Source organism: Salmo trutta, chromosome 15 (genome assembly GCF_901001165.1).
Source record: "Salmo trutta chromosome 15, fSalTru1.1, whole genome shotgun sequence".
Taxonomy (NCBI): domain Eukaryota; kingdom Metazoa; phylum Chordata; class Actinopteri; order Salmoniformes; family Salmonidae; genus Salmo; species Salmo trutta.
The window spans coordinates 62195553-62221632 of NC_042971.1; the positions used below are offsets into that span (position 1 = coordinate 62195553).

General features: G+C 45.4%; 1 protein-coding gene across 1 annotated transcript in view; it reads right to left on the bottom strand.

The window, feature by feature from the left end:
* epha5 (EPH receptor A5) overlaps positions 1 to 26080 on the bottom strand; it is a 130573-nt gene that overhangs the window by 11322 nt on the left and 93171 nt on the right. The window contains exons 9-14 of the mRNA XM_029692447.1: positions 20909 to 20976; positions 15081 to 15206; positions 14786 to 14971; positions 12263 to 12324; positions 10110 to 10319; positions 7939 to 8088 (exon numbers count right to left, since the gene is read on the bottom strand). Coding sequence (XP_029548307.1) covers positions 7939 to 8088; positions 10110 to 10319; positions 12263 to 12324; positions 14786 to 14971; positions 15081 to 15206; positions 20909 to 20976 — 802 coding nt within the window. The remainder of the gene's footprint in view (positions 1 to 7938; positions 8089 to 10109; positions 10320 to 12262; positions 12325 to 14785; positions 14972 to 15080; positions 15207 to 20908; positions 20977 to 26080) is intronic.

Sequence of the window (26080 nt, forward strand, 5' to 3'; positions counted from 1 at the left end):
CACACACATGTCTATATAAGGTCCCAGTCCATGTCAGAGTAAATACCAAGCCATGAGGTTGAAGGAATTGTCCGTAGAGCTCCAAGACAGGATTGTGTCTAGACACAGATCTGGTGAAGGGTAACAAAACATTTCTGCAGCATTGAAGGTCCAGAATAATTTTTTTACATTTTTTTTTGGTGTGTGTTTTTTTATGTGTGCAAATGTAGAAGAGTAGGGAGGTAGGCAATAAATAGGCCATAGAGGCGAAATAATTACAATTTAGCATTAACACTGAAGTGATAGATGTGCAGATGATGATGTGCAAGGAGAGATACTGGGGTGCAAAAGAGCAAGAGGATAAATAACAATATGGGATGAGGTAGTTGGGTGGGATATTTGGATGGGCTATGTACATGTGCAGTGATCGGTAAGCTGCTCTGACAGCTGATGCTTAAAGTTAGAGGGATATAAGACTCCAGCTTCAGTGATTTTTGCAATTCGTTCCAGTCATTGGCAGCAGAAAACTGGAAGAAAATACGACCAAAGGAAGTATTGGCTTTGGGGATGACCAGTGAAATATACCTGCTGGAGCGCGTGCTACGGGTGGGTGCTGCTATGGTAACCAGTGAAATATACCTGCTGGAGCGCGTGCTACGGGTGGGTGTTGTTATGGTAACCAGTGAGCTGAGATAAGGCGGGGCTTTACTTAGCAAAGATTTATAGATGACCTGGAGTCAGTGGGTTTGGTGACGAATATGTAGTGAGGGTCAGCCAACGAGAGCATACAGGTTGCAGTGGTGGGTAGTATATGGGGCTTTGGTGACAAAACGGATGGCACTGTGATAGACTACATCTAATTTGCTGAGTAGAGTGTTGGAGGCTATTTTGTAAATGACATCGCCGAAGTCAAGGATCGGTAGGATAGTCAGTTTTACGAGGGTATGTTTGGCAGCATGAGTGAAGGAGGCTTTGTTGCGAAATAGGAAGCAGATTCTAGATTTAATTTTGGATTGGAGATGCTTGATGTGAGTCTGGAAGGAGAGTTTACAGTCTAACCAGACACCTAGGTATTTGTAGTTGTCCACAAATTCAGAACCATCCAGAGTAGTGATGCTAGTCTGGCGGGTGGGTGCGGGCAACAATTGGTTGAAGAGCATGCATTTAGTTTTACAAGCATTTAAAAGCAGGCCACGGAAAGACTGTTGTATGGCATTGAAGCTCGTTTGGAGGTTTGTTAACAGTGTCCAAAGAAGGGCTAGAAGTATACAGAATGGTGTCGTCTGCATAGAGGTGGATCAGAGACTCACCAGCAGCAAGAGCGACATCATTGATGTATACAGAGAAGAGAGTCGGCCCGTGAATTGAACCCTGTGTCACCCCCATAGAGACTGCCAGAGGTCCGGACAACATCCCCTCCGATTTGACACACTGAACACTATCTGAGAAGTAGTTGGTGAACCAGGCAAGGCAATCATTTGAGAAACCAAGGCTATTGAGTCTGCCGATAAGAATGCGGTGATTGACAGAGTCGAAAGCCTTGGCCAGGTCGATGAATACAGCTGCACAGCATTGTCTTTTATCGATGGCGGTTATGATATCATTTAGGACCTTGAGCTGAGGTGCACCCATGACCAGCTCGGAAACAATATTGCGTAGTGGAGAAGGTACAGTGGGATTCAAAATGGTCTGTGATCTGTTTGTTAACTTGGCTTTTGAAGACTTTAGAAAGGCAGGGCAGGATGGATATAGGTCTATAACAGTTTGGGTCGAGAGTGTCACCCTCTTTGAAGAGGTGGCTGATCGATGGGCAGCTTTCCAATCTTTGGGGATCTCAGACGATTCGAGAGGTTGAACAGGCTAGTAATAGGGGTTGCAACAATTTTGGCGGATAATTGTAGAAAAAGAGGGTCCAGATTGTCAGATTTCAGATTTTCAGAGTGTCCAGATTTGTAGGGGTCCAGATTTAGCAGCTCTTTCAGAACAGCAGCTATCTGGATTTGGGTGAAGGAGAAGGCAGGGGGGGCTTGGGCAAGTTGCTGCAGGGGGTGCTGAGCTGTTGGCCGGGGTAGGGAAAAATGCTTATTTAAATTATCGATTATCGTAGATTTATCAGTGGTGACAGTGTTTCCTAGCCTCAGTGCAGTGGGCAGCTGGGAGGAGGTGCTCTTATTCTCCTTGTACTTTACAGTGTCCCAAAAGATTTTGGAATTAGTGCTACAGGATGCAAATTTCTGTTTGAAAAAGCTAGCCTTGGCTTTCCTAACTGACTGAGTATATTGGTTACTGACTTCCCTGAAAAGTTGCATATCGCAGAGGTATTCGATGCTAATGCAGAATGCCACAGGATGTTTTTGTGCTGGTCAAGGGCAGTCAAGTCTGGGGTGAACCAAGGGCTATATCTGTTCTTAGTTCTACATTTTTGTTATGTGGCATTTGCTTATTTAAGATGGTGAGGTCAGCACTTTTAAAGAACCAGGCATCTTCTTATCGCTGAAGTGTTTTAGGGAGTGTTTGACAGTGACGAGGGGTGGTCGTGTGACCGCAGACCAATCACGCACGCAGGCAATGAGGCAGTGATCGCTGAGATCCTGGTTGAAGACAGCAGATGGCAAGTTGGTCTGGATGATATCTATCTACAACCCTAATCCACCCATGGTTACGGATTTAGGGTTGTACCTGGTAGGTTCCTTAATAATTTGTTTAAGATTGAGGGCATTTAGCTTAGATTGTAGGACGGCCGGGGTGGTAAGTATATCCCAGTTTAGGTCACCTAACAGAATTAACTCTGAGGATAGATGGGGGGCAATGAAATGTCATATGGAGTTCAGGGCACAACTGGGGGCTGAAGGGGTCTATAACAAGCGGCAACGGTGAGAGACTTGCTTCTGGAAAGGTGGATTTTGAAAAGTAGAAGCTTGAATTGTTTGGGCACAGACCTGGATATTATGACAGTACTCTGCAGGCTATCTCTGCAGTAGATTGCAACTCCGCCCCCTTTGGCAGTTCTATCTTGTCGGAAGATGTTATCGTTAGGGATGGAAATGTCAGGGTTTTTGGTGGCCTTGCTAAGACATGATTCAGACACGGCTAGGACATCAGAGTTGGCGGAGTGTGCTAAAGCAATGAATAAAACTAACTTAGGGAGGAGGCTTCAAATGTTAACATGCATGAAACTAAGGCTTTTACGGTTACAGAAGTCAACAAATGCTGCAGGGCCTGGGTTAACCATTACATCACCAGAGGAGGAGTAGCATAAGGGTACGGCTAAAGGCTATAAGAACTGGTCGTCTAGAGCGTTCAGAGCAGAGAGTAAAAGGAGCAGGTTTCTGGGCGCGGAAGAATAGATTCAAGGCATAATGTACAGACAAGGGTATGGTAGGATGTGAGTAAAGTGGAGGTAAACCTAGGCATTGAGCGATATTGAGAAAGGTTTTGTCTCTGGAGGGAACAGTTAAGCCAGGTGAGGTCACCGCATGTGTGTGGGGTGGAACAAATATTGGGCAGGGCTGGGTGCTCTACAGTGAAATAAGTCAATAATCACTAACCAAAACAGCAATAGAGAAGGCATATTGAGATTAGGGAGAGGCATGTGTAGCCGAGTGATCATAGGGTCCAATGAGTAGCACTAGATGAATCAGGGAGCCAATTCCGTAGTCGCTACTACGCTAGGCGAGCTGGAGACATGGCGATTCAGACAGCTAGTGGGTCGGGACTAGCAGATGCTCTTCCCTTGCGACGTCGCCGGATGCCCATGTTGAAACCACCTCGGACGGTTACGTCGGCAGACCAGTCATGATGGATCGGCGGGGCTCCGTGTTGGCAGTAAAGGGTCCAGGCAAATTGGCAAAAGAGGTATTGTAGCCCAAGAATTGGCTGTTGGACCTCTTTGGCTAGCCGGGAGATGGGCCTAGCTCGAGGCTAGCTCCAGGCTGACTGGTGCTTGCTTCGGGACAGAGACGTTAGCCAGGAGTAGCCACTCGGATAGCAGCTAGCTAGCTGCGATGATCCGGAGTAAAGGTTCAGAGCTTGCGGTAGGAATCCGGAGATGTGGTAAAGAAAAAGCAGTCCGATATGCTCTGGGTTGATATCGCGCTGTGCAGACTGGCAGGAATTGACCGGTTTGAGGCTGGCTGATGTCCGAGCTAACGGTGAGGACCGCTAACAGTGGCTAACTGACTACTAGCTAGTAGCTAGTTACCTGGCTAGCTTCTGATGGGGGTTCTGGTTCTAAAGTGTAAAAATAGCAGATCAGTACCACATTGGGTGAGGCAGGATGCAGGAGAATATATTCAGTCCATAGATGGAAAGTGAGATTAAATATATACGAATATATATGAAGAAAACGATATATACCCAGGACAGGACAAGACAAAAACACAGGTCCGACTGATACGCCATCTTGGAGACAGTTACACAGTGGCTTCCATCATTCTTAAATGGAAGAAGTTTGGAACCACCAAGACTCTTCCTAGAGCTGGCCGCTCGGCCAAACTCACCAATCGGAGGAGAAGGGCTTTTGTCAGGGAGGTGACCAAGAACCCAATGGCTACTCTGACAGAGCTCCAGAGTACCTCTGTGGAGATGGAAGAACCTTCCAGAAGGACAACCATCTCTGCCGCACTCCACCAATCAGACCTTTATGGTAGAGTGGCCAGACGGTTGCCATTCCTCAGTAAAAGGCACTTGGAGTTTACCAAAAGGCACCTAAAGGACTCTCAGAGCATTAAAAATAAGACTATGTTTGTATTTAGTAGTAGTATGAGTTGATATGCCGGTTCATTGTTTAGCTAGCTAGCTACATGTCTAACCAAAAGACTCCACTTCGCCAGATGATTACATGACCCATCAAGTTCGCCAGGTGTGTCTGGGGGTGATTAGGACCATCTATTGTATTTCATGAACATGTTTACATGTCTAGACAATAGTGACCCATCCACTTAGCTAGATGTGGCTGGGTTATAGCATTTCCTTCACATGACCCATCAATTTAGACCAGTATGTCTGGGTAAGAATCATCTTATAATTATAAAATATTTATACAATATTTTAATCTGGACACTTCCTATTTTTTATATTGCTAGTATGCAAATATGCAAGTAACCATTTCACTGTACCTTTGACACCTTCGGTATCCTGTGTATGCGACAAATACACTTTTATTTGATATAGTGTGTTTACCAGAGAAGGTAATGTGAATAACAACATGACCTGCACCAAAGTCATTAGGATATAGGCCAAGGCCTAGTTTTACCCAGAGTTTTTCCTTACAGTAAACTACGACTTTTACAACTTTTGGTCTTGAAATCTTTGTCTGTTTACTACACTACTGTACTCACTCTGTTTAGCACACGGCCTCATATGTGACTCCTTAAAGAGATGGGTGGGGCCAAGGCTTAAGAGGGTGTGAGTGATGCTGAATGGGTGTAGACAAAATAGAGCTCTCCAGTAGGTGGACCAAAACATTCAAGGGACATTTTCTTAAAAGTGTGTTTACAAGTTTATCAACTGTCAAAGTAGAATTACTTTCCCATTGTTCCTCAACTGTACTGTATGATATACAATTTAATAGGTCTGAGTCTCTACCTTTATCCAATGTAAAAAACACCATTTCAAATTTTGCTACATAAGATGTTTGGTCATATATGTTTCCCATACCAATAAGGCACTTTGAATTGAATTGAGAGAGAGGGATAATGAGTCTAGCTAAAAGAGAGAGAGGGAGAGAGAAGGAGAGAGAGGGAGAATGAGTCTAGCTAAAAGAGATAGAGGGAGGGCGAGAGAGGGAGAATGAGTCTAGCTAAAAGAGAGAGAGGGAAAATGAGTCTAGCTAAAAGAGAGGGAGAGAGAGGGAGAATGAGTCTAGCTAAAAGAGAGAGGGAGGGCGAGAGAGGGAGAATGAGTCTAGCTAAAAGAGAGAGGGAAAATGAGTCTAGCTAAAAGAGAGGGAGAGAGAGGGAGAATGAGTCTAGCTAAAAGAGAGAGGGAAAATGAGTCTAGCTAAAAGAGAGAGAGGGAGAGAGAGGGATAATGAGTCTAGCTAAAAGAGAGAGAGGGAAAATGAGTCTAGCTAAAAGAGAGGGAGAGAGGGAGAATGAGTCTAGCTAAAAGAGAGAGAGGGAAAATGAGTCTAGCTAAAAGAGAGGGAGAGAGGGAGAATGAGTCTAGCTAAAAGAGAGGGAGAGAGGGAGAGAATGAGTCTAGCTAAAAGAGAGAGAGGGAGAAAGAGGGAAAATGAGTCTAGCTAGAAGAGAGGGAGAGAGAGGGAGAATGAGTCTAGCTAGAAGAGAGAGAGGGAGAGAATGAGTCTAGCTAAAAGAGAGAGAGAGAGAGGGAGAAGGCGTCTAGCTAAAAGAGAGAGAGAGAGGGAGAATGCGTCTAGCTAAAAGAGAGGGAGAGAGAAGGAGAATGAGTCTAACTAAGAGAGAGAGAGAGAGAGAGGGAGAATGCGTCTAGCTAAGAGAGAGCGAGGGAGAGAAACCAGAGATAGATAAGGGGGAGTGAGAGAATCTAGCAGAGATCAGAGGGAAATCCTCATGAAGGTGTTAAATAAAACATCAAATAACTTGTGTTCCCTCAGAGAGACCCAGGCAGCAGCTCAGACAGATTAATGATGGAGCAGAAAGAGTGATCTGAGACTTGGATGGATAGAGCTGTCAGTGAAGAGGAGGAGGAGGAGGAGGAGAGGGATGAAAAGGAGGCATCCTCTGTGAGATAAACATGACTGAGAGTTGAACCTCCTTGAGGGACTCTCTCTGGCACCTCTTCTTTCCTTTCTCCTCCTCTCTGGCACCTTTCCTCCTCTCCTCCTCTCTGGCACCTCTCCTCTCTGGCACCTCTCCTCTCTGGCTAATCTCCTCTCCTCTCCTCTCCTCTCCTCTCCTCTCCTCTCCTGGGCTCCATACTGTAGAGCCCTACTTGTCAATACTAAGCCCTGTACATTGGCACTAAAAGCTGTTTAATATCCATGGTAGATTTGAAGGTAATTTATTCTTTAATAAATACTAAATCGTGGATGTGTATATGCCAGCCTGAGTCAGAATTCTGTTTCTCAGGGACAGTCATGTGACGTGGCTCCAGTGTTCTAAATGACCCTTGACCTCTGGGTGTTTCTCCACAGCCCCCCTTTTCTCTCTCCCTCTCTGCTCTCTTCCCCCTCTTTCTTCCTCTGACATATCTACATCCCTTCTAGCTCTTTCTCTATCCCAGCACTCTCTCTCTCATTCTCTTTCACTCTCTCCTTCTCTCACTCCGCCTCTCTCTCTCTCCCACCTCTTTATTTCTCTCTCTCCATCCCCCTCACTCCGTCTCTCTCTCTCCATCCCCCTCACTCCGTCTCTCTCTCGCTCCATCCCCCTCACTCCGTCTCTCTCTCTCTCCATCCCCCTCACTCCGTCTCTCTCTCTCCATCCCCCTCACTCCGTCTCTCTCTCTCCCTCCCTCTTTATTTCTCTCTCTCTCATCCCCCTCACTCCGTCTCTCTCTCTCTCTCTCCATCCCCTCACTCCGTCTCTCCCTCCCTCTCTCTCTCCGTCTCTCTCTCTCCCTCCCTCCCTCTCTCACTCCGTCTCTCTCTCTCCATCCCCCGTCAGGCACATTCAATACCACTTGTGTTTTTCTACTGTTCTTCTATTAATATGTCTCCATCTCCTCTCTTAGCCATTCCCCTCCTGGTAACTAAGATACTACACATTTCACCTCCATTTTCTGGATAACACTAACAGTCAGTGGCCCTGTAATATAATTGACGGATAAAGACCGTCTATATTCTCTGGTTTCTGGGTCTTACAGTCTAGTGACTGTAAAGGAATACATTGGTAATACGGAATAAATATCTGATAAGTAGAGTAGCTTGTAGTCTGTGACATTAAAAAGTAATACTTTGTTCTAATGATCTACAGCAACCATACACTAGCTCATTAAATCCTACCATTGGTGGCAATTGAGAAGAAGACTTACATCCTGGTTACTCATCTCCCAGTAGGGTCTCTCTCCATATGACATCACTTCCCACATGGCGATGCCGTAGCTCCACACGTCAGAGGCGGAGGTGAACTTCCTGAACGCAATTGCTTCTGGAGCAGTCCAGCGGATCGGGATTTTACCGCCCTGAGAGAGAGAGAGAAACATATCAATAACATTCGGATGGTTATTTTAGGACGGAGAACGATGTGTACAGGCTATGTGTGGTTCTCAGAGAGAGCAAGAATGTAGATATGTCCTGGAGACTGTGCTGCGTGTTAATTGGCTGTCCTGGTGATTGTGTCGCATGCTAATTGGCTGTCCTGGATGCCGTGTCAGAGTCAGTGACAGAACCTGCACAATCTGGGAGACACAATTATCAGGTTTAGAAAGCAAAATGGAGACAGCTAGCTAACACTGCTACATACACACACTGCCTCAGACAGCCATGTAGAGACAGCTAGCTAACACTGCTACATACACACACTGCCTCAGACAGCCAAGTAGAGACAGCTAGCTAACACTGCTACATACACACTGCCTCAGACAGCCAAGTAGAGACAGCTAGCTAACACTGCTACATACACACACTGCCTCAGACAGCCAAATAGAGACAGCTAGCTAACACTGCTACATACACACACTGCCTCAGACAGCCAAGTAGAGACAGCTAGCTAACACTGCTACATACACACTGCCTCAGACAGCCAAGTCGAGACAGCTAGCTAACACTGCTACATACACACACTGCCTCAGACAGCCAAGTAGAGACAGCTAGCTAACACTGCTACATACACACTGCCTCAGACAGCCAAGTAGAGACAGCTAGCTAACACTGCTACATACACACACTGCCTCAGAAAGCCAAGTAGAGACAGCTAGCTAACACTGCTACATACACACTGCCTCAGACAGCCAAGTAGAGACAGCTAGCTAACACTGCTACATACACACTGCCTCAGACAGCCATGTAGAGACAGCTAGCTAACACTGCTACATACACACACTGCCTCAGACAGCCAAGTAGAGACAGCTAGCTAACACTGCTACATACACACACTGCCTCAGACAGCCAAGTAGAGACAGCTAGCTAACACTGCTACATACACACTGCCTCAGACAGCCAAGTAGAGACAGCTAGCTAACACTGCTACATACACACTGCCTCAGACAGCCAAATAGAGACAGCTAGCTAACACTGCTACATACACACTGCCTCAGACAGCTAGCTAACACTGCTACATACACACTGCCTCAGACAGCCATGTAGAGACAGCTAGCTAACACTGCTACATACACACACTGCCTCAGACAGCCAAGTAGAGACAGCTAGCTAACACTGCTACATACACACTGCCTCAGACAGCCATGTAGAGACAGCTAGCTAACACTGCTACACACACACAGAGCTCTCACATATGAGCCTCAGACCACAGAGATCTGTGTGCATGCTATCCTTCATGTGCACACTCCCTCCTCCCACCCTGTCACTATCCTTCACGTGCACACTCCCTCCTCCCACTCTGTCACTATCCTTCACGTGCACACTCCCTCCTCCCACCCTGTCACTATCCTTCACTTGCACTCCCTCCTCCCACCCTGTCACCATCCTTCACTTGCACTCCCTCCCTGTCAAGACCCCCCCCCCTCTATGTAGTGGTCAATTGGAATCAGTAGAGCTAGAAGAGACGATGAACACAGAAACAAAGAGACACAGACAGACAGACAGACAGACAGACAGACAGACAGACAGACACGCAGACAGACAGACACGCAGACAGACAGACACGCAGACAGACACGCAGACAGACACGCAGACAGACGCAGACAGACAGACACGCAGACAGACAGACACGCAGACAGACAGACACGCAGACAGACACGCAGACAGACAGACACGCAGACAGACAGACACGCAGACAGACAGACACGCAGACAGACAGACACGCAGACAGACAGACACGCAGACAGACAGACACGCAGACAGACAGACACGCAGACAGACAGACACGCAGACAGACAGACACGCAGACAGACAGACACGCAGACAGACAGACACGCAGACAGACAGACACGCAGACAGACACGCAGACAGACACGCAGACAGACACGCAGACAGACACGCAGACAGACACGCAGACAGACAGACAGACCAGACAGACACTTACCCTGGTCGTATATGCAGCCTCTGCATCGTCCTCCAGGACTCTGGACAGGCCGAAGTCAGACACCTTACACACCAGGTTGCTGTTGACCAGGATGTTACGCGCCGCCAGGTCCCGGTGCACATATCCAATGTCAGACAGGTAGCGCATGCCTGACGCCATACCACGCAGCATCCCAACCAGCTGGATCACTGTGAACTGGCCATCGTTCTTCTACAGGAAGAAGAGGGAGGAAGAGCTCAAGAGTACGTCCCTAATGACACCCCATTTCCTTTATAATGCACTACCTTTGACCAGGGACACCCCATTTCCTTTATAATGTACTATTCTTGATTGGGGGCACACACTCTATTCCCCTATGAGCCCTGGTCTAAAGTAGTGCACTGTAAAGGGACTGGGGTGTCCCTGGTCTAAAGTAGTGCACTGTAAAGGGATTGGGGTGTCCCTGGTCTAAAGTAGTGCACTGTAAAGGGACTGGGGTGTCCCTGGTCTAAAGTAGTGCACTGTAAAGGGATTGGGGTGTCCCTGGTCTAAAGTAGTGCACTGTAAAGGGACTGGGGTGTCCCTGGTCTAAAGTAGTGCACTGTAAAGGGACTGGGGTGTCCCTGGTCTAAAGTAGTGCACTGTAAAGGGACTGGGGTGTCCCTGGTCTAAAGTAGTGCACTGTAAAGGGATTGGGGTGTCCCTGGTCTAAAGTAGTGCACTGTAAAGGGACTGGGGTGTCCCTGGTCTAAAGTAGTGCACTGTAAAGGGATTGGGGTGTCCCTGGTCTAAAGTAGTGCACTGTAAAGGGACTGGGGTGTCCCTGGTCTAAAGTAGTGCACTGTAAAGGGATTGGGGTGTCCCTGGTCTAAAGTAGTGCACTGTAAAGGGAAAAGGCTGGCATTTTGGACCCATTTTTAGACGTTGTGGTCATGACATTCAGACGTCAAAAGTGTCCAGTGTTCCACATGGTTTACCTTGAGGAAGGTGTCCAGTGATCCACATGGTTTACCTTGAGGAAGGTGATCCACATGGTTTACCTTGAGGAAGGTGTCCAGGGATCCACATGGTTTACCTTGAAGAAGGTGTCCAGGGATCCACATGGTTTACCTTGAGGAAGGTCATCCACATGGTTTACCTTGAGGAAGGTGATCCACATGGTTTACCTTGAGGAAGGTGTCCAGTGATCCACATGGTTTACCTTGAGGAAGGTGATCCACATGGTTTACCTTGAAGAAGGTGTCCAGTGATCCACATGGTTTACCTTGAGGAAGGTGATCCACATGGTTTACCTTGAGGAAGGTGTCCAGTGATCCACATGGTTTACCTTGAAGAAGGTGTCCAGTGATCCACATGGTTTACCTTGAGGAAGGTGATCCACATGGTTTACCTTGAGGAAGGTGTCCAGTGATCCACATGGTTTACCTTGAAGAAGGTGTCCAGTGATCCACATGGTTTACCTTGAGGAAGGTGATCCACATGGTTTACCTTGAGGAAGGTGTCCAGGGATCCACATGGTTTACCTTGAAGAAGGTGTCCAGGGATCCACATGGTTTACCTTGAGGAAGGTCATCCACATGGTTTACCTTGAGGAAGGTGATCCACATGGTTTACCTTGAGGAAGGTGTCCAGTGATCCACATGGTTTACCTTGAGGAAGGTGATCCACATGGTTTACCTTGAAGAAGGTGTCCAGTGATCCACATGGTTTACCTTGAGGAAGGTGATCCACATGGTTTACCTTGAGGAAGGTGTCCAGTGATCCACATGGTTTACCTTGAGGAAGGTGATCCACATGGTTTACCTTGAGGAAGGTGATCCACATGGTTTACCTTGAGGAAGGTGATCCACATGATTTACCTTGAGGAAGGTGTCCAGTGATCCACATGGTTTACCTTGAGGAAGGTGATCCACATGGTTTACCTTGAGGAAGGTGATCCACATGGTTTACCTTGAGGAAGGTGATCCACATGGTTTACCTTGAAGAAGGTGTCCAGTGATGCACATGGTTTACCTTGAAGAAGGTGTCCAGTGATCCACATGGTTTACCTTGAAGAAGGTGTCCAGTGATCCACATGGTTTACCTTGAGGAAGGTGATCCACATGGTTTACCTTGAGGAAGGTGATCCACATGGTTTACCTTGAGGAAGGTGTCCAGTGATCCACATGGTTTACCTTGAGGAAGGTGTCCAGTGATCCATTCTCCATGTACTCCGTGATGATCATCACAGGTTTTGCTGACAAAAGAATAGAGAGAATAATATTATATCAAACAGATGAGCAAGACATCACCGCTGCAATGAAACCACATAGACAATATACACAACATGTATTAATACCGACAATATACACAACATGTATTAATACAGACAATAAACACAACATGTATTAATACAGACAATATACACAACATGTATTAATACAGACAATATACACAACATGTATTAATACAGACAATATACACAACATGTATTAATACAGACAATATACACAACATGTATTAATACCGACAATATACACAACATGTATTAATACCGACAATATACACAACATGTATTAATACAGACAATAAACACAACATGTAATAATACAGACAATATACACAACATGTATTAATACAGACAATATACACAACGTGTATTAATACAGACAATATACACAACATGTATTAATACAGACAATATACACAACATGTATTAATACAGACAATATATGCAACATGTACAGTTGAAGTCGGAGGTTTACACTTAGGTTGGAGCCATTCAAACTTTTTTATTTTTTACACCATTTCTTCGTATCCAATTGTTAGTAGTTACTGTCTTGTCTCATCGCTGCAACTCCCGTACGGACTCGGGAGAGGCGAAAGTCGAGAGCCATGCATCCTCCGAAACACAACCCAACCAAGCCGCACTGCTTCTTAACACAGCACACATCCAACCCGGAAGCCAGCCGCACCAATGTGTTGGAGGAAACACCGTACACCTAGCGACCTGGTCAGCGTGCACAGCGCCCGTCCAGCGGACGCTAGTGCGCGATGAGACAAGGATATCCCTGCCGGCAAAACCATCCCTAACCCGGACAATGCTGGGCCAATTGTGTGCCGCCCCATGGGCCTCCCGGTCGCGGCCGGCTGCGACAGAGCCTGGGCTCGAACCCAGAATCTCTAGTGGCACAGCTAGCACTGCAGTACCTTAGACCACTGCACCACCCGGGAGGCCCCTAAAACTTGTTTTTCAACCACTCCACAAATTTCTTGTTAACAAAGTATAGTTTCAACAAGTCGGTTAGGACATCTACATTGTGTATGGGTCAGAAGTTTACATACACTAAGTTGACTGTGCCTTTAAACAGCTTGGAAAATTCCAGAATATGATGTCATGGCTTTAGAAGCTTCTGATAAGCTAATTGACATCATTTGAGTCAATTGTAGGTGTACCTGTGGATGTATTTCAAGGCCTACCTTCAAACTCAGTGCCTCTTTGCTTGACATCATGGGAAAAATGTAAAGAAATCAGCCAAGACCCCAGAAAATAAATTGTAGACCTCCACAAGTCTGGTTCATCCTTGGGAGCAATTTCCAAACGCCTGAAGGTACCACGTTCATCTGTACAAACAATAGTACGCAAGTACAAACACCATGGGATCACGCAGCCGTCATACCGCTCAGGAAGGAGAAGCGTTCTGTCTCCTAGAGATTAACGTACTTTCGTGCGAAAAGTGAAAATCAATCCCAGAACAGCAGCAAAGGATCTTGTGAAGATGCCGCAGGAAACAGGTACAAAAGTATCTATATCCACACTAAAAAGTCCTATATCGACATAACTTGAAAGGCTGCTCAGCAAGGAAGAAGCCACTGCTACAAAACCGTCATAAAAATATCCAGACTACGGTTTGCAACTGCACATGGGGACAAAGATCGTACTTTTTGGAGAAATGCCCTCTGGTCTGATGAAACAAAAATAGAACTGTTTGGCCATAATGACCATCGTTATGTTTGGAGGAAAAAGCTTTGCTGCAGGAGGGACTAGTGCACTTCACAAAATAGATGGCATCTTGAGGAGGGAACATTTTGTTGATATTTTGAAGCAACATCTCAAGACATCAGTCAGGAAGTTAAAGTTTGGTCGCAAATGGGTCTTCCAAATCGACAATGACCCCAAGCATACTTCCAAAGTTGTGGCAAAATGGCTTAAGGACAACAAAGTCAAGGTATTGGAGTGGCTATCACAAAGACCGGACCTCAATCCCATAGAAAATTTGTGGGCAGAACTGAAAAAGCATGTGTGAGCAAGGAGGTCTACAAACCTGACTCAGTTACACCAGCTCTGTCAGGAGGAATGGGCCAAAATTCACCCAACTTGTGGGAATCTTGTGGAAGGCTACACAAAACGTTTGACCCAAGTTAAACAATTTAAAGGCAATTCTACCAAATACTAATTGAGTGTAAACTTCTGACCCACTGGGAATGTGATGAAAGAAATTAAAACTGAAATAAATAATTATCTCTACTATTATTCTGACATTTCACATTCTTAAAATATAGTGGTGATCCTAACTGGCTTAAGACACCAAATTTTTACTAGGATTAAATGTCAGGAATTGTGAAAAACTGAGTATAAATGTATTTGGCTAAAGTGTATGTAAACTTCCGACTTCAACTGTATTTTTACAGACAAAATGATATGAAACAAGACATACTCTTGGTGACCACGCCTTCCAGGTGGATGATGTTTGGATGATCAAACTGTCCCATGATGGACGCCTCCCCTAGGAAGTCCCGCCTTTGTCGTTCTGTGTAACCTGCCTTCAGGGTCTTAATGGCTACTGGGAACTCCTTCTTACTAGGCAGACGGAGTGGGCCGCTGCACACCTCCCCAAACTCACCTGGAATAGAAACACAGTTAACCACCCCACAACAAATCCTGGAAGACATACATGTAAACATTCAACCACAGTGTGTACGCACACACACACACACACACACTCCACTCACCAGCTCCGATGACTCTCTCAATTGTGATGCAGGAAACATCGATCTCCTTGGCGAACTCATGGACGGCCTGGTTGGGATCCTCGTAGGTGTGGGGGTCGATATACGTACGCACCCCCGGGTACATAACTAGAGAGAGAGAGGACATACTCATAAGTGTGGATATACATACACACCCTTTTGGGTCTATATACAGTGCATTCGGAAAGTATTCAGACCCATTGACTTTTTCCACATTTTGTTACGTTACAGCCTTATTTTAAAATTGATCCGATCATTTTTTCCCTCATCAATCTACACACAATACCCCATAATGACATCACAATACCCCATAATGATATCACAATACCCCATAATGACATCACAATACCCCATCATGAAAAAGAGAAAACAGGTTTAAAAACATAAATACCGTGTTTTTTTTGTGTGTATTTTTTAGTTGTTGTATTTTACCCAATTTCGATCTTGACTCGTTGCTGCAACTCCCCAACGAGCTCAGGAGACAAAGGTCGAGTCATGCGTCCTGTGAAACATGACCCGCCAAACCACGCTTCTTAACACCCGCCTGCTTAACCCGGAAGCCGCACCATGATTGGACCTGATTTGAAAAGGCACACACCTGTCTATATAATGTCCCACAGCTGACTGTGCATGTCAGAGCAAAAACCAAGCCATGAGTTTGAAGGAATTGTCCGTAGAGCTCCGAGACAGGATTGTGTCGAGGCACAGATCTGGGGAAGGGTACCAAAACATTTCTGCACCATTGAAGATCCCCAAGAACACAGTGGCATCCATCATTCTTAAATGGAAGAAGTTTGGAACCACCAAGACTCTTCCTAGAGCTGGCCGCCCGGCCAAACTGAGCAATCGGGGGACAAGGGCCGTGGTCAGGGAGGTGACCAAGAACCCGATGGTCACTCTGACAGAGCTCTAGCGTTCCTCTGTGGAGATGGAAGAACCTTCCAGAAGGCCAACCATCTCTGCAGCACTCCACCAATCAGGCCTTTATGGTAGAGTGGCCAGACAGATGCCAATCCTCAGTAAAAGGCACATGACTGCTCACTTGGAGTTGACCAAAATGCACCTAAAGACTCTCAGACCATTAGAAACAAGATTCTCTGGTCTGATGAAACCAAGATTGAACTCTTTGGCCTGAATGTCAAGTGTCACATCTGGAGGAAACCTGGCACCATCCCTACGGTGAAGCATGGTGGTGGCGGCATCATGCAGTGTGGATGTACTTCAGCGGCAGGGATTGGGAGATTAGTTAGGATCGAGGGAAAGATGAACGGAGCGCTCAGGACCTCAGACTGAGGCGAAGGTTCACCTTCCAACAGGACAACAGCCCTAAGCACACAGCCAAGACAATGCAGGAGTGGCTTCGGGACAAGTCTCTGAATGTCCTTGAGTGGCCCAGCCAGAGCCCAGACATGAACTCGATCGAACATCTCTGGAGAGACCTGAAAATAGCTGTGCAGCAATGTTCCCCATCCAACCTGACAGAGCTTGAGCAGATCTGCAGAGAAGAATGGGAGAAACTCCCCAAATGCAGTTGAGCCAAGCTTGTAGCATCATACCCAAGAAGACTCCAGGCAGTAATCTCTACCAAAGGTGCTTCAACAAAGTACTGAGTAAAGTAAATACTTATGTAAATATGAGATTTCCGTTTTTATTTTCAAATACATTTGCAAAAATGTTTACAAACCTGTTTTTCCATTGTCATTATGGTGTATTGTACATAGATTGATGAGGGGGAAAAAACCAATTTAATCAATTTTTGAATACGACTGTAACGTAACTAAATGTGGAAAAAGTTAAGGAGTCTGAATGCACTGTACGTCCCTGGGAACATAACTAGAGAGAGAAAGGAGATACTTGTAGGTGTTGGGGTCGATACGCACTACCGTTCAAAAGTTTGGGATCACTTAGAAATGTCCTTGTTTTCCATGAAAACATACATGAAATGAGTTGCAAAATGAATAGAAATATAGTCAAGACGTTGACAAGTTTATTAAAAATGATTTTTAATTGAAATAATAATTGTGTCCTTCAAACTTTGCTTTCGTCAAAGAATTGTCCATTTGCAGCAGTTACAGCTTGTAACGGCTGTCTTCAGAAATGAACCAAGGCGCAGCAGGTATGTGAATACTCATATTTAATTACCCAAAAAAGGAGTAAAGCATCCACAGGAAACAATAAACAAGACAGCAGCAACAGTTTGCAGGCTAACAAACGCAGTGCAAAACAACCACCCACAACCCCAAAGAAAAACACCCACACCTATATAGACCCCGGAATGCACCTACCAACAGAAAACACCAACAAAAAACCCATAAACAATAACCCCTAAACAATAAGGGAGGGAAGGGAGGGTGGCTGCCGTCACCGACGGCACTGTGCTACACCCTCCCTCCCCAACCCACCTATCCTGGAGGTGGCTCCGGTGCAGGACGTGGACCTCGCTCCACCTTCGGCATCGCCCACTTTGGCGGCGCCGATAGCTGCGCCGGGCAGACGGGCCACTCGGGCTGACCCTGGCAGACGGACCACTTGGGCTGGGTCGGAGGGCAGGAGGGCCACTCGGGCTGGGCCGGAGGGCAGGAGGGCCATTCGGGCTGGGCCGGAGGGCAGGAGGGCCATTCGGGCTGGGCCAGGAGGGCCACTCGGGCTGGGCCAGAGGGCAGGAGGGCCACTCGGGCTGGGCCGGAGGACAGGAGGACCACTCGGGCTGGGCCGGAGGACAGGCAGGGCACCCTGGCAGAACCGGGCAGTCGGGCCGCTCTGGCAGAACCGGGCAGTCGGGCCGCTCTGGCAGAACCGGGCAGTCGGGCCGCTCTGGCAGAACCGGGCAGTCGGGCCGCTCTGGCAGTTCCGGGCAGTCGGGCCGCTCTGGCAGTTCCGGGCAGTCGGGCCGCTCTGGCAGTTCCGGGCAGTCGGGCCGCTCTGGCAGTTCCGGGCAGTCGGGCGGCTCTGGCAGTTCCGGGCGGGCGGCTCTGGCGGCTCCTGACTGGCGGGCGGCTCTGGCGGCTCCTGACTGGCGGGCGGCTCTGGCGGCTCCTGACTGGCGGGCGGCTCTGGCGGCTCCTGACTGGCGGGCGGCTCTGGCGGCTCCTGACTGGCGGGCGGCTCTGGCGGCTCCTGACTGGCGGGCGGCTCTGGCGGCTCTGGCTCTGGCGGCTCCTGACTGGCGGGCGGATCTGGCGGCTCCTGACTGGCGGGCGGATCTGGCGGCTCCTGACTGGCGGGCGGATCTGGCGGCTCCTGACTGGCGGGCGGCTCTGGCGGCTCCTGACTGGCGGGCGGCTCTGGCGGCTCCTGACTGGCGGGCGGCTCTGGCGGCCCCTGACTGGCGGGCGGCTCTGGCGGCCCCTGACTGGCGGGCGGCTCTGGCGGCCCCTGACTGGCGGGCGGCTCTGGCGGCTCCTGACTGGCGGGCGGCTCTGGCGGCTCCTGACTGGCGGGCGGATCTGGCGGCTCCTGACTGGCGGGCGGATCAAAAGAAATCTAGGGGCTGCCTCTCGGGTATCCTACTCAACCGTGTTCCAGCAAAACGTTCCCGTTGGTTCCTCTGTCCAGCTGCCTCCACTCTCCTGAGTGCCTCCACCTGTTCCCATGGGAGGCGATCCCTTCCGGCCAGGATCTCCTCCCAGGTGTAGGCTCCCTTGCCATCCAGGACGTCCTCCCATGTCCATTCCTCCTTTTTTTCTCCTGTGGCTTCCTCCTCTTCTGCTGCTTGGTCCTGGTTTGGTGGGTGGTTCTGGCACGGCTGTCTTCAGAAATGAACTAAGGTGCAGCAGGTATGTGAATACTCATATTTAATTACCCAAAAAAGGAGTAAAGCATCCACAGGAAACAATAAACAAGACAGCAGCAACAGTTTGCAGGCTAACAAACGCAGTGCAAAACAACCACCCACAACCCCAAAGAAAAACACACACACCTATATAGGACTTCCAATCAAAGGCAACTCAACACACCTGCCTTCAATTGGAAGTCCCAATCAACAATACAAACATTCCCATACACAAAACTGTCACGTCCTGACCCCAAAACTAAAACAATAGCTCCATCTGCTGGGCAGGACGTGACACAGCTTTGCAGACCTTCGGCATTTTAGTTGTCAATTTGTTGAGGTAATCTGAAGAGATTTCACCCCATGTTTCCTGAAGCACCTCCCACAAGTTGGATTGGCTTGATGGGCACTTCTTACGTACCTTACGGTCAAGCTGCTCCCACAACAGCTCAATAGGGTTGAGATCCGGTGACTGTGCTGGCCACTCCATTATAGACAGAACACCAGCTGACTGCTTTTTCCCTAAATAGTTCTGTCATAGTTTGGAGCTGTGCTTTGGGTCATTGTCCTGTTGTAGGAGGAAATTGTCTCCAATTAAGCACCGTCCACAGGGTAGGGTATGGCATGGCGTTACAAAATGGAGTGATAACCTTCCTTCTTCAAGATCCCTTTTACCCTGTACAAATCTCCCACTTTACCACCACCAAAGCACCCCAAGACCATCACATTGCCTCCACCATAATGACAGATGGCATCAAGCACTCCTCCAGTATCTTTTCATTTTTTCTGCATCTCACGAATGTTCTTCTTTGTGACCCGAACACCTCAAACTTAGATTCGTCTGTCCATAACACTTTTTTCAATCTTCCTCTGTCCAGTGTCTGTGTTCTTTTGCCCATCTTAATCTTTTATTTTTATTGGCCAGTCTGAGATATGGCTTTTTCTTTGTAAATCTGCCTAGAAGGCCAGCATCCCGGAGTCGCCTCTTCACTGTTTACGTTGACACTGGTGTTTTGCGGGTATAATTTAATGAAGCTGCCATTTGAGTACTTGTGAGGCGTCTGTTTCTCAAACTAGATACTCTAATGTACTTGTCCTCTTGCTCAGTTGTGCACTGGGGCCTCCCACTTCTCTTTCTATTCTGGTTAGAGCCAGTTTGCGCTATTCTGAGAAGGGAGGGCAATTTCTCACATGGAATAGTCTTAATTTCTCAGAACAAGAATAGACTGACGAGTTTCAGAAGAAAGGTCTTTGTTTCTGGCCATTTTGAGCCTGTAATCGAACCCACAAATGCTGATGCTCCAGATACTCAGCTAGCCTAAGAAGGACAGTTTTATTGCTTCTTTAATCAGGACAATAGTTTTCAGCTGTGCTAACATAATTGCAGAAGGGTTTTCTAATGATCAATTAGCCTTTTAAAATGATAAACTTGGATTAGCTAACACAACGTGCCATTGGAACACAGGAGTGATGATTGCTGTTTATGGGCCTCTGTACGCCTATGTAGATATTCCATTTAAAAAAATCAGCCATTTCCAGCTACAATAGTCATTTACAACATTAACAATGTCTACACAGTATTTCTAATCAATTTTATGTTATTTTAATGGACAAAAAATGTAGCTTTTCTTTCAAAAACAAGGACACTTCAAGTGACCCCAAACTTTTTAACGGTAATGTGTATATATGTCAGAGCGGCATTGGACTAAAATACAGTGGCATAGTATAGAATACAGTATATACACATATGAGACGGGTGATGCAATATTTACAAAATTAAAGTGACTAAGAGACCGTAGAATAGTACAAGAGTACACATATGAGATGAGTAATGCAAGATATGGAGACATGATTAAAGTGGCTAGTGACTCCTAGTCTATGTCTATAGGCAGCAGCATCTGATGTGCTGGAGGTGGCTGTCTAACAGTCAGTGGTGTAGTATAGAATGCAATACAGTGTCTGTGTGTGTGTGTGTGTGTGTGTGTGTGTGTGTGTGTGTGTGTGTGTGTGTGTGTGTGTGTGTGTGTGCGTAACTTACTGTGGCCGTTGTGGAAGTGTATCTTCTCTTCATCAGGTTCCTGCTTGGCCTTGCTGTAGCCACACCGCCTGAGAGATTTACCACACACATGATGCTGTATTACTATCATGTTACAACACACACACACACACACACACACACACACACACACACACACAGCTTTGCGCAGAGATCCTATATGATCTAAACCATATACAGGAGAGCAGAGATCCTAAATGAGCTAAACCACACACAGGAGAGCAGAGATCCTATATGATCTAAACCACACACAGCAGAGCAGAGATCCTATATGAGCTAAATCACACACAGGAGAGCAGAGATCCTGTATGAGCTAAACCACACACAGGAGAGCAGAGATCCTATATGATCTAAACCACACACAGCAGAGCAGAGATCCTATATGAGCTAAATCACACACAGGAGAGCAGAGATCCTGTATGAGCTAAACCACACACAGGAGAGCAGAGATCCTATATGATCTAAACCACACACAGCAGAGCAGAGATCCTATATGATCTAAACCACACACAGCAGAGCAGAGATCCTATGTGAGCTAAATCACACACAGGAGAGCAGAGATCCTATATGATCTAAACCACACACAGCAGAGCAGAGATCCTAAATGAGCTAAATCACATACAGGAGAGCAGAGATCCTAAATGAGCACACACGTGCTTCTAGACCTGCATTGCTTGCTGTTCGGGGTTTTAAGCTGGATTTCTGTACAGCACTTTGTGACATCAGCTGATGTAAGAAGGGCTATAAATACATTTGATTTGAATAGAGCAGAGGTCCTATACGAGATAAACAACATACAGGAGAGCAGTGATCCCATCTGCAGCGCTCTCTCTGCTCTCTTTCTCTCTGCTCTCTCAATTCTCTCTCTCTGCTCTTTCTTTCTCTATGCTCTCTCAATTCTCTCTCTGCTCTTTCTTTCTCTATGCTCTCTCAATTCTCTCTCTCTGCTCTTTCTTTTTCTATGCTCTCGGTCTCTGTTCTCTGCATAGGGAGTAAACATCCCTCTACAGTGGTGCTGCAAACAAACATCTCAAGTCAATATTATGACAAGATGGACCCAAGATAAAGCAGATGAAAAGTGAGGACATTGATTTTAAATCTGATCCTGTTCTCACACAGTGCAGAGAGCTGCTAAAAATTCCATGATACCATCCAACATACAGGACACAGAGCCTGGAGCTGGGGACTGCGCTGGCTTGTTGTTACTGGGAATATTGGGTTGACATTTTGAAGGGCAATCTGGTGATGGGGACTAGGCTTGCCTCCATGGATGAGGGGAGTTTGGACAAGCGTTTTGGAGGGCATCAACAGCAGTAGTATCCCGGTAAGACAGGACGGGGCTGTGGTTGCCTGGGGACTGGAGGCAGTGAAACACTAGGCCATTCCAGTGATGAGTCAGTCAGTCAGACACAGTCGGAGGGGAGGGGGTATTGGAGATATAGCCTACTTCACCTTCTATCACAGTTGAATTTCCCCGCCGTGGTAAGTGACAATGTTACATCAGTTTATTAATTAGCTTTGTTATCACTCCATCTATTCCCTCATACCTCTATCCCCAACCACCACATTCACAAGCATAGAACCACTAGTATACTATATAACCACTAGTATACTATATAACCACTAGTATACTATATAACCACTAGTATACTATATAACCACCAGTATACTATAGAACCACCAGTATACTATAGAACCACTAGTATACTATAGAACCACTAGTATACTATAGAACCACTAGTATACTATATAACCACTAGTATACTATAGAACCACTAGTATACTATATAACCACCAGTATACTATAGAACCACCAGTATACTATAGAACCACCAGTATACTATATAACCACCAGTATACTATAGAACCACTAGTATACTATATAACCACTAGTATACTATATAACCACTATTAAACTATATAACCACCAGTATACTATAGAACCACCAGTATACTATATAACCACTAGTATACTATATAACCACTAGTATACTATATAACCACCAGTATACTATATAACCACTAGTATACTATATAACCACTAGTATACTATAGAACCACCAGTATACTATATAACCACCAGTATACTATAGAACCACTAGTATACTATATAACCACTAGTATACTATATAACCACTATTAAACTATATAACCACTATTAAACTATATAACCACCAATATACTATAGAACCACCAGTATACTATATAACCACTAGTATACTATATAACCACCAGTATACTATATAACCACTAGTATACTATATAACCACTATTAAACTATATAACCACTAATATACTATAGAACCACCAGTATACTATATAACCACTAGTATACTATATAACCACCAGTATACTATAGAACCACCAGTATACTATAGAACCACTAGTATACTATAGAACCACCAGTATACTATATAACCACCAGTATACTATATAACCACTAGTATACTATAGAACCACTAGTATACTATATAACCACCAGTATACTATATAACCACTAGTATACTATATAACCACTAACAATACTATATAACCACTAACAATACTATAAAACCACTAGTATACCATATAACCACTATTATACTATAGAACCACTAGTATACTATATAACCAGTATTATACTATAGAACCACTAGTATACTATAGAACCACTAGTATACTATATAACCACTAGTATACTATAGAACCACTAGTATACTATATAACCACCAGTATACTATAGAACCACCAGTATACTATAGAACCACCAGTATACTATATAACCACCAGTATACTATAGAACCACTAGTATACTATATAACCACTAGTATACTATATAACCACTATTAAACTATATAACCACCAGTATACTATAGAACCACCAGTATACTATATAACCACTAGTATACTATATAACCACTAGTATACTATATAACCACCAGTATACTATATAACCACTAGTATACTATATAACCACTAGTATACTATAGAACCACCAGTATACTATATAACCACCAGTATACTATAGAACCACTAGTATACTATATAACCACTAGTATACTATATAACCACTATTAAACTATATAACCACTATTAAACTATATAACCACCAATATACTATAGAACCACCAGTATACTATATAACCACTAGTATACTATATAACCACCAGTATACTATATAACCACTAGTATACTATATAACCACTATTAAACTATATAACCACTAATATACTATAGAACCACCAGTATACTATATAACCACTAGTATACTATATAACCACCAGTATACTATAGAACCACCAGTATACTATAGAACCACTAGTATACTATAGAACCACCAGTATACTATATAACCACCAGTATACTATATAACCACTAGTATACTATAGAACCACTAGTATACTATATAACCACCAGTATACTATATAACCACTAGTATACTATATAACCACTAACAATACTATATAACCACTAACAATACTATAAAACCACTAGTATACCATATAACCACTATTATACTATAGAACCACTAGTATACTATATAACCAGTATTATACTATAGAACCACTAGTAAACTATATAACCACTAATATACTATAGAGCCACTAACAATACAAGATAACTAGAGCCACCTTTTTTGCAGCAATTACACCTGCAAGTCCCTTGAGGTATGTCTCTAAAAGCTTGGCACATCTAGCCACTGGGATTTTTGCCAATTCTTCAAGGCAAAACTGCTCCAGCTCCATCAAGTTGGATGGGTTCCGCTGGTGTACAGCAATCTTTAAGTCATACTACAGATTCTGAATTGGATTGAGGTCTGGGCTTTGACTAGGCCATTGCAAGACATTTAAATGTTTCCCCTTAAACCACTCGAGTGTTGCTATAGCAGTATACTTAGGGTCATTGTCCTGCTGGAAGGTGAACCTCCATCCCAGTCTCAAATCTCTGGAAGTCTGAAACACGTTTCCCTCAAGAATTTCCCTGTATTTAGTGCCATCCATCATTCCTTCAATCCTGACCAGTTTCCCAGTCCCTGCCGATGAAAAACATTCCCACAGCATGATGCTGCCACCACCGTGCTTCACTGTGGGGATGGTATTCTCGGGTTGATGAGAGGTGTTGGATTGCGCCAGACATAGCGACTTCCTTGATGGACAAAAAGCTACATTTTTGTCTCATCTGACCAGAGTACATTCTTTCATATGTTTGGGGAGTCTCCCACATGGCTTTTGGCTAACACCAAACGTGTTTGCTTATTTTGTTCTTGAAGCAATGGCTTTTTTTCTGGCCACTCTTCCATAAAGCCCAGCTCTGTGGAGTGTACGGCTTAAACTGGTCCTATGGACAGATACTCCAATCTCTGCTGTGGAGCTTTGCAGCTCCTTCAGGGTTATCTTTGGTCTCTTCGTTGCCTCTCTGATTAATGCCCACCTTGCCTGGTCTGTGAGTTTTGGTGGGCGGCCCTCTCTTGGCAGGTTTGTTGTGGTGCCATATTCTTAAAAAAATGTAATAATGGATTTAATGGTGCTCCGTGGGATGTTCAAAGTTTTGGATATTTTTTTATAACTCAACCCTGATCTGTACTTCTCCACAACTTTGTCCCTGACCTGTTTGGAGAGCTCCTTGGTCTTCATGGTGCCACTTGCTTGGTGGTGCCGCTTGCTTAGTGGCGTTGCAGACTCTGGGGCCTTTCAGAACAGGTGTATATATACTGAGATCATGTGACACTTAGATTGCACACAGGTGGACTTTATTTAACCAATTAGGTTACTTCTGAAGGTAATTAGTTGCACCAGATCTGATTTAGGGGCTTCATAGCAAAGGGGGTGAATACATATGCACGCACCACTTCAATTTTAAAAAATTTTGACATTTTTGAATCAAGGTATTTTTTTAATTTCACTTCACCAATTTGGAATATTTTGTGTATGTCCATTACATGAAATCCAAATAAAAAAATCTATTCAAATTACAGGTTGTAATGCAACAAAATAGGAAAAACACCAAGAGGGATGAATACTTTTGCAATGCACTGTAAGTGGGCTCTTGAGGGGTGTAGACACTGGTAGGAGGGGGCACCTCAGCCTTTTGTGATCTGGACAGACCATAAGAACTTGGTCGCCATTCAAGAAGCCAAGAGGTTGAATGCTCGCCAGGCTAGGTGGGCTCTGTTTT